We start from the raw sequence: 9,128 nt of genomic DNA, 5'->3' as shown, positions 1-9,128 counted from the left end.
TTTAACAACTGAGTGGAAAAGGAAACTTCAGCTGGTGTCATTTGTATGCATGCAGCACCTGGGGAAATTTCCTCTTCATCACAACCATCAAAGCTGCAGGAGCTATACTAGAGTGACCAGATACCAAAGAGGACAGGGCCTGCACAGCTTGGAGAGAGGGCAAAGGTCTGGGAATCGCCCTATAGCCTGCTCCTCTTAAGTCCTAGAAGGTAGGCATAGATACCCAAAGGGACTGTGGTGTCCCTGAGAATGTGAAAGATAGAGGAGAAAGGATAGGGTTGAAGAGGTTACCGAATCGTCTGGTGTTGCATTCACAATCCTGCTGTCCACGCAACATGCCAGAGATTCTTTGGTATCAACCAGGCCTCTTCAATAAAACGACCACCTTAGAACAAACCAACTTCTTCGTCCTCAACAAACACACACACATACTGAGGGATGGATTTCACACGCCCACACAGGTCACAAGGGAAGAAGTGAAACTAGAACCTAACAAAATTTCTTCACAGGGGCAACACTGACTGACCTCTTGGCCTTCTACAATAATTCTTAGCATCCTCTTCCTTTCCAGGTTGGAGGGTTTTTTATCCTTTTTGGATGAGACCCTTGCAGTATCCCTCCACACCCTCTGTTCACATATCTCTGGAGCTAACATCTCTCATTATCTCTCTTCATGTACCTCTACGTATGAGCATGCTGTGCAGTGAAGAGGACTGCCACCGGCAGGCCTCCTGGTCTGTAATGGAGTTAGCTGCAACTGAGGGGTACAATACTGCCCAGCCATTGGCCTCTAGTCAGCTCCCCAAATTGCTCCATTTTAATAATTCCCTCTCCATCACATGTCACTGTATTTTTCCCCACCATTATTTTATGTGTAGGGTGACCATATGGAAAGGAGGACAGCGCTCCTGTATCTTTAAAGAGTTGCATAGAAAAAGAAAGTTAAGTAGGTGTCATTTGTATGCATGCAGCACGTGGTGAAATTCCCTCATCACAACAGTTAAAGCTGCAAGAGCTATACTAGAGTGAGCAGATATAAAAGAAAGCAGGGTTCCTGCAGCTTTAACTGTTGTGATGAAGAGGGGATTTCACCAGGTGCTGCATGCATACAAATGACACCGGCTGAAATTCCCTTTTCTATACAACTGTTAAAAATATGGGAGCCCTGTCCTCCTTTCCATAGGGTCACCCTAGTCACTGCAATAACACCCTCCTGGACTAGCCATTTCTGAGCTGGAGACCTGGCTCAAGTTAAAGCCTTTGGAGAGGGGAAACATTCAGAGCAGAGGCAGTGTTTTCGAGGCCATCTCAAGGCCCCAGAATGTTTCATCTTAGAAATTAAGCTCTTAGCAGTCAGCCAAGAGGTTTTGCTTTTGTTGATTTATTTTTAAGTTAAGAAGAGGCATTTCCAGGCCAGGGGTGAGTAGAAGAGCGATCAAGATTGAGATCTATTTGCAGAAGTGTTGCAGCAGCTAGGTAAGGTTTGGCCCTGGACTTAAAGGTCTTAAAGGCGGGCTTTAAACTTCCATGTGTATAACTTCAGTTGTGAAACCCACAACTAATGTTTCTTTTCTTCCCCGACCATGATTCCATGCTTTACAACTGTTTCTACATTCCTGATATGTTAGAAGAACAACAACAACACTGTTTGCCAACCCTCCTCTTCCTCATTATTAGTGTTTTAGGTGACCAAATGGAAAGGAGGACCGGGCTCCTGTATCTTTAACAGTTAAAGATCTTCAACAACCATTAAAGCTGCAGGTCCAGGGCAGGGCTCCTGCAGCTTTAACTGTTGTGATGAAGAGGGAAATTCCCCAGGTGCTGCATGCATACAAATGACACTAGCTGAAATTCTCTTTTCTATACTGCTGTTAAAGATATCGGAGCCCTGTCCTCCTTTTCATATGGTCACATGATGATGATGATGATGATGAGCATGAACAGTTTTGCATTTTAAGTTCACTTAAACCATAGCACCATAAATTAAATGGAGTTTTCTGATATAGCTCTAATTACCTGTTGCTCTCTGGTTGAACATCTGAGGGTCTATCAGGGCTGGGGGGTCCTGAACATTGACCCCTAGTTGCACCACTGACTGGTAGACCTCTGGGTGATTTACAATACATCAGTCAAGCTGAAATCAAGAAAGCTGTGTGTGAGGGGCAGTGGGTGTAGCAGAACCTGGGCTCACAGGGACATTGCATCGACACTGCTTTTATTAGCAGGGGTGCCGACGTCTTCTGGCACCCACCTCAGACCTCCCTGTTCTCACTGACCTTAGCTGCAATTCTCAGAGTAGCTGAGGGAATGAATTTTCCTAGCTATAATATATTGCTCCCTGTTCCCAGGCAAAGTATTTGGGGGTGGGTGGGATTGAAGTCCACCCGCCTTTGGTGTAGGGCTTTTTGTTGTCATTTCAGTGTTGCTACTCCCCACCCAAACTTAGCAAGATGACCCATTTACCCAATGTGTTCCTGCCTCATGGGATGGAGAGTGAGTTTTCTTCCTAGGAAGGTCAGTGGGTTCTTGTTATCAGCTTTCCACAGCCCGACTCTTGCGGTTTAGCCTCTTCCTTCATAAGTAAAGCAGATGGAGATTTCTGTGAATGAAAGGATGAGGCAGGAAGGGAAGGAAGCCAGCTGTGCCCAAAGACAGAGGAGAAACATACAGCCAAGCTATGGTCTTCCAGACGCTGAGATCTTTGGGTGTGGTGTTCCTTCCCCCAGCAAGTCCCAACTTGGAGGTAGAGCAGAGCAATTGAGGGTGTGTGGGCAGAAGCCCACACCCCCTTGCCACTCCCTGCCCTTCCATTGCTCAACCTCATTCCAGCTTCCAGTCTGGACGTGCAGAGTAGCAGTAGTAGTAGGAAGGAAGCAAAGACACTGCAAAAAGGAGAGCAGTTGCATCCCAAGGAAAGATATGAAGGGACAGAGCCGGCAAGAGCAGAAGAAGTTGTTCCAAGCCTGAACCAGACGAGACTCTCATGTAAGTTATTTGGCTTTTGACTGACACGAAAAAGATCATAAGCATTACTAGAAGGCCAGGTAGTTGGAAGTGGGAGGGGGGTTAGAGAACAGCCCAGATCGTAGTCAAGTTGTGGGTTTGGAAATAGGAGGTACCCATAGAAATGTATGAGATAGACCGTAGGCATATCAAGAAATACACATGCTTCTTACTTACAAAAGAAATGATTTGGCGCTAATTGGTTTAATTTACATCATCATGATTGAAAATTAAACAAATTAGTGCCAAATTATTAACTTTCTATTCCTTATTTGAATGATTGAAAGGAAGAAGGGAAGAAACCCCCGTATTAACACCACGTTGGAAAATTCCAGTGGAAAATTACAAGCATTATTAGGAAAGAGATTAAAACTGAAATGAACAGAAGGGAAGAGCATCTTCTGTTCAGCAACAAGCTACAATATGAAATAGAAGACCACTGGTGGGGACTATGAATGCATGAATGAGCTTTATAAGAGTATGCATGTTGCAGAGGAAATGCAGAGAGAGGTTTCTCTCGCTCTCTCCCATGAATAGATATCGGGGTCCTCCAATGGAATTGATTGGCAGAAGAGATTCAGGAAAGACCAAGGAAAGCACTATTGACATAATGACCCAGTCCGCAAGACACAGCTTTATTCAACCCATGATGAGCCCCGGCACCATTGCAGCTATTGTGCTGTGTCATCCAAACCCACTCATCATAGCTTATTTGAGGGTTAAACAGCTCTTGCTTAACTCGTGATTTGCAGTAGGGGTTAAGTGCCAGTAGTTTAACTCTAGAATAACCTATGATGGCTGGGTTGAGAGGACATGGTGCCACCCCTGATTAGCCTGATTGGGGGCTACACACTCAAAATGGTGGCTCCATGCCCCTGCCATGCACTGCGGCTCATCATGGGTTAAATAATGAGCCAACCTGATACCTTCTTAATGGATGAAATCCAACTCCATTGGTGTGATGATAACTTTGAAAGGTGATGGGACAAATTCATAGAATGCTATATCCATGGCCATGATGATCAAATGGAACCTCCATGTTCAGTGGCAACATGACTTTGAACTTCAGTTCCTGGGTAGTAACAGGGAGGAAGGGGAGGGCTTTTGATTCCCTGTCCTGTTTGTGGACTTCCTAAAGGCATGTGATTGGCCACTGTGGGAAACGGGAAGCTGAACTACGTAGACTTTTGATCTGATCCAGCCACGTTCTCACGTTCCTGTGTAGTATAACTAAGGAGTAGAACTAGGGATGGAGCTGTATTGATAGGGATTGGCCTTATTCTCAATGGCTCCCATTAAGCTATATGGGACAAAGGTGAAAGGGAAGAAAAGGGAGCAAGGCAAAGGAAGGGGAATACAACAGGCCTTTTCTTACACCCTCCATCACCCCTCCCCTGCTTCTGAAATTGATTGATTGATTGATTGATTGATTTAGAAGACGTCTACCCCACCCCTTTCCACTGAATGATCTTCAGTCCAGGCAGCTTACAATAGTCTTTAATAATACATACACACACTCACACAGATTCCATACTCAATGCAACCCAGCAGCACTTCGTCCTGTGGCCAGTGAACTTTCACAGGAAGTTGCCTAGATCAGCCTTCCTCAACCTGGGGCGCTCCAGATGTGTTGGACTGCATCACCCAGGCTGGGGCATTCTGGGAGTTGCAGTCCAACACATCTGGAGCGCCCCAGGTTGAGGAAGGCTGGCCTAGATAAACTTCTTCCCCCTCGTATTGCCTTGGCGGTGTCAAAATTCCAATTGCAAGCACCTTTGGGGACAGGGACCGTTTCTCTTGTTGTTGCTCTGCAACACTGGTGATGGAATAGTAGCAGTAGTAATAATATTAGTAAATAATAATAATAATAAGATAGCAGCAGTAGTAGTAAAAGACAACATGACTTGGCAAAGCCCATCATGTCCATCTAGAAAACGCACCACAAGTGAGAAAATAATAATAATAATAATAATAATAATAATAATAATAATAATAATAATAATAATAATAATAATAATACAAACACAGATCAGTATGGTAATAATCATCATCTATATTTACAGTCAATTGACCAGAAAGAAAAAGATTCAGATCGTTTCAGCAAGGAATCAATGCAATAAATTGATCACAGAAAACATATCATTAAGGCATATAAGGCATATCAGTATGAGTTTCAACAGTGTGGGCAAAAACAAAGGGACAGAAAGAAGGGGAGATGCAAAGAGAGCAAGAGATGAAGAAGATCAAAATGCACTGGGTTGGACTGAGACTTTGTCATACTTCTAGGTCCACTGAAATCAATGGGACTTAATGACTACCTTATTGATTTCAGGGGTTCTACCCTAATAGTGACTCAGTCTTGATCCAACCCTCTGTCATTGATTTTTCGGTCCCAGAACTGGGAGTGTTGACAAGCTGGAAAGTCAGACACCAGTAGCTTCTGTCTTAATGCTCTCCCCTTCCTCCTCCCTGACAGGGCGTCCCCAACCCTTCTGATCAACACTACTACCAATGATTGCATCCACACTTCAGGAAACAGCACCCTCCTGAGCTCCTCCACCTCCAGCATCACTGGCATTGTCTTCCTACTCTTGGCTGCCGTCATAGGGCTGCCCGGGAACCTCTTCGTCATCTGGAGCATCCTTTGGAAGATGAAGCCAAGCAACCGGTCGGTCACTTGCCTTCTAGTCCTTAATTTGGCGGTGGCTGATGGGATTGTGCTGCTGCTCACTCCCTTCTTCATCCTTTTCCTCATCTTCAAGAACTGGATGTTCGGCTTTGTGATTTGCAAAGGGGTGTACTACCTGTGCTGCATCAACATGTTCGCCAGCATCTTCATCATCACCCTCATGAGCGTGGACCGATGCCTCGCAGTCAACCAGCCCTACTTCTCCCAAGCCATCCGCAAGAAGAACTTGGTGGTCAAGATCCTGGCTGGGATTTGGCTGGCAGCCATCTTGTTGTCCATCCCAGCCTTCCTCTTCCGCCAGGTCGTGAAGGAGCCTTTGTGGGGGTATAAGATCTGTGAGCCCTGCCATCCCAGGCCAAGCTTGGCCATCTTCCACTTCACCTTGGAAACGGTGGTGGCCTTCATGATCCCATTCACCATCATTGTTGGGTGTTATTCCGCCATTTTGATACGCCTCCGGGGGGTGAGGAGGAGGAAAGGAGCTCGGACCGAGAAGCTCATTGTTGCCATTGTGATCTGCTTCGCTGTCCTCTGGATGCCCTACCATATTGTCAACATGGTCCAGATAGCTTCTAACATGGCATCAGGGAGGACTGCCGAAAAGCTGGGCCAGGCCTGGAAGAGTGGGCGAGCAGGTGTGACGGCCTTAGCATTCCTAAGCAGCAGCATCAACCCTGTGCTTTACGTCTTTGTTGCTGGGAACCTCATCAAGACATCTGGAGCCAACTTCATTGCCCAGTTCTTTGAGGGAGCATCTGATGGTCTGGGTCGGAGGTCTCAGTCCCAGAAAAACCTGGCTAAAGACCTGGCTACTGTGGCAGGAGCGGCCGTGAATATGGACCAACAGCCGCTGAGAGGGTGTGATGGGGTGGACAAGGTCACAGAGGGACAGCTGGCCGAAGGCACAGAAGAGCAACCCGGATACAGACAGCCCTAGACTGAATCACTGCAACTTTCAACATGACAGTTTCTGTACTTGGGAAGCTGAGTCACTCCATCCAGCTGAGTACTGTGACACCAGGGGGTGTTGAACCTCAATTTTGGCCCTCTGGGACTCTTAGGGATGGCAATCTGATGATAGGCAGGGCCAGAGGCAACAGGGGCGAGGCCAAACACACCCAAAATTGCCAGGGTGTTTTAGGTTATAGCTCTTACTAGCAGTAAAGAAGCCTTAGGAGAAGCTTAGATTGAGAAAAGATTTGCACACAAGCCAGAAAAGCACCCAAAGATGATCAAGTGGGGAAAGGCAGGTGGGGCTAGGGAAAGGGGGGTGGCCATTGGCAAAACACCATGGGAATGGACTGGGCCTGCAGGCGGGCCGGATCTGCCTCACACACCTAAGGTTCAGCATCCCAATGATGACTGACCATGATTCTTCTGTCTTCTCCAGCCTATCATGAGATACTAAAGGCTGAACCTGAGACCCTCTGTATGCAAAGCATGCACTTTTTCACTGAGCTACAACCCATCCTTAACTGCTAGATTCTTCAGCCTCATCTGCCCTTTCACATGGAAATGTAGCTTCTTCAGCGGGGGGGGGGGGGGAGGGGAAACAGCCCTGAGGTCACTTCTACACTACATAGGGTGACCATATGAAAAGGAGGACCAGGCTCCTGTATCCTTAACAGTTGTATTGAAAGGGGAATTTCAGCAGGTGTCATTTGTATATATGAAGAACTTAGTGAAATTTCCTTTTCATCACAACAGATGAAGTTGCAGGTGCCCTGCCCTCTTTTAAATCTGGTCACTCTAGTATAGCTCCTGCGGCTTTAACTGTTGTGTTGAAGAGGGAATTTCACCAGGTTCTCCATATATACAAATGACACCTGCTGAAATTCCCTTTTCTATGCAACTGTTAGTTCTATGCAACAGCCCTGTCTTCCTTTTCATATGGTCACCCTAACACTACATGGCTGCTAAATTACTTCCATGGTTATTTCTCTCTCTCCCTCCCTCTCGTATGGAGGACACCACATTGAGGAAGGTTTTGCTGTAGATTATTTCTAATCCTGTGTTTGATAAGCTAAAATGGACTAGGACGTACCTACGTGTAAAGGCCTCTGCGGATCCTGCATGGCATTCCTTCATTATCTGCCTGCAGCAATCATCTCTAGCAAGTGCCCATTTTCGGAAGTAAGAGCAAGGAATCTGCTCTTGTTTCCGAATGCAGCAGGATCCAGTAAGGCATCCCGCCCCACACGCACACACGGACCTCCTATCCAGCCTGTGTGAGCTCCCTTCCACGTCCCACAGCAGCATCAGAGCAATGGTGATTGAAGGTCTGTAGCGCATCGATAAACACGGTCCATTGTTTTCTGTGTCTGTCAGGCTGTTTACAATAAATCCATTGCTTCGTAGGAATTTTGGAGTCGCGTCCATTTGTTTTTTTGCTGCTTTTAAGGAACAGACAGAACCTCAGATGTCATCAGCAAAGACTGCTAAACTTGGGTGTAGGGAGGATTAGGATTGACAGTTGGAAAGGATATGGTTATCTCTGGCAGATGTACTTCCCTTTGTTATTCAAAAGCAAATAGATAAATGCATGGAAGACGTGCCTGTAAGTGGCTATGAGTCTTTAAAGATAGTTAGATAGATATCTCAAGATTTACATACCACACCTCATTTATTTTAATTATCCAAAGCTCTTTACAATCGATTCAAATGCACAAAATAAAGGCTAGTTCGCATCTATGGATTCAGAGGCATTTGTATTTTGGAGTACGAGTTGCTGGAGGAAAAGAAGAAAGGATTGCTGTTGAATTTATGCAATCCTTGTTGGTTTCCCAAGGGGATCTGATAGGCAGCTGTAGGAAATGGTATCAGTTCTCTACAGTTACCAGAGGCAGTAAGATATATACATCAGTTGCTGGGGAACATGGTTTGGAGGGTGCTGTTGCACCTGTGTCCTGCTTGTTCATCCCTGGTCGACAGCTGGCTGGCCACTGTGTGAACAGAGTGCTGGACTAGATGGACCCTTGGTCTGATCCAGCAGGGCTCTTCTTAAGTTCTTGTGAAGCAGGATGCTGGCATAGATGGAACTTGGGTCTGATATGGGAAAGCATAAGCGACTGACTTATACTGAGTTGAGAGATGTCCCCAATCTGGAGCCAGCCTGCCCATTGAGCCCATTCTACATCCTCTATGCTGCCCCGCTGCCTTTCTGCTTTACCTTTTTCACAACAGCTATTTTTCCTACTTTACAGAGGACAGTCCTCTCTTGGAATATAAGAAGAGCTGATGAAGAGCTCTGCAGATCTCAAAAGCTTGCTCATTTGTCATGATCTTTTGAGTTGGCCTAATATGGATTTTGGATTTATTTATCTTTCTTACGACCATCCTAGGATGACCAAATGGAAAGGAGTACAGGACTCCTGTATCTTTAACAGTTGTATAAAAACAACTTTTGACCAGGGCAGGATCTACACTACTGCTTAAA

General features: G+C 45.9%; 1 protein-coding gene across 1 annotated transcript; it reads left to right on the top strand.

Moving 5' to 3' along the window:
• Positions 1–2,949: 2,949 nt before the first annotated feature.
• On the top strand, positions 2,950–6,956 carry LTB4R2 (leukotriene B4 receptor 2). The gene is made up of 2 exons (XM_063137940.1): positions 2,950–2,985; positions 5,480–6,956. Coding segments are annotated over exons 1-2 (1,152 nt in total). The 5' UTR covers positions 2,950–2,983; the 3' UTR covers positions 6,630–6,956.
• The last annotated feature ends 2,172 nt before the right edge of the window (positions 6,957–9,128 follow it).

This window comes from Elgaria multicarinata, chromosome 11 (genome assembly GCF_023053635.1).
Source record: "Elgaria multicarinata webbii isolate HBS135686 ecotype San Diego chromosome 11, rElgMul1.1.pri, whole genome shotgun sequence".
NCBI classification, from domain to species: Eukaryota; Metazoa; Chordata; class Lepidosauria; order Squamata; family Anguidae; genus Elgaria; species Elgaria multicarinata.
The sequence above is the reverse complement of the archived record's forward strand: the minus strand, read 5'-3'. Positions and strand labels throughout refer to the sequence as shown.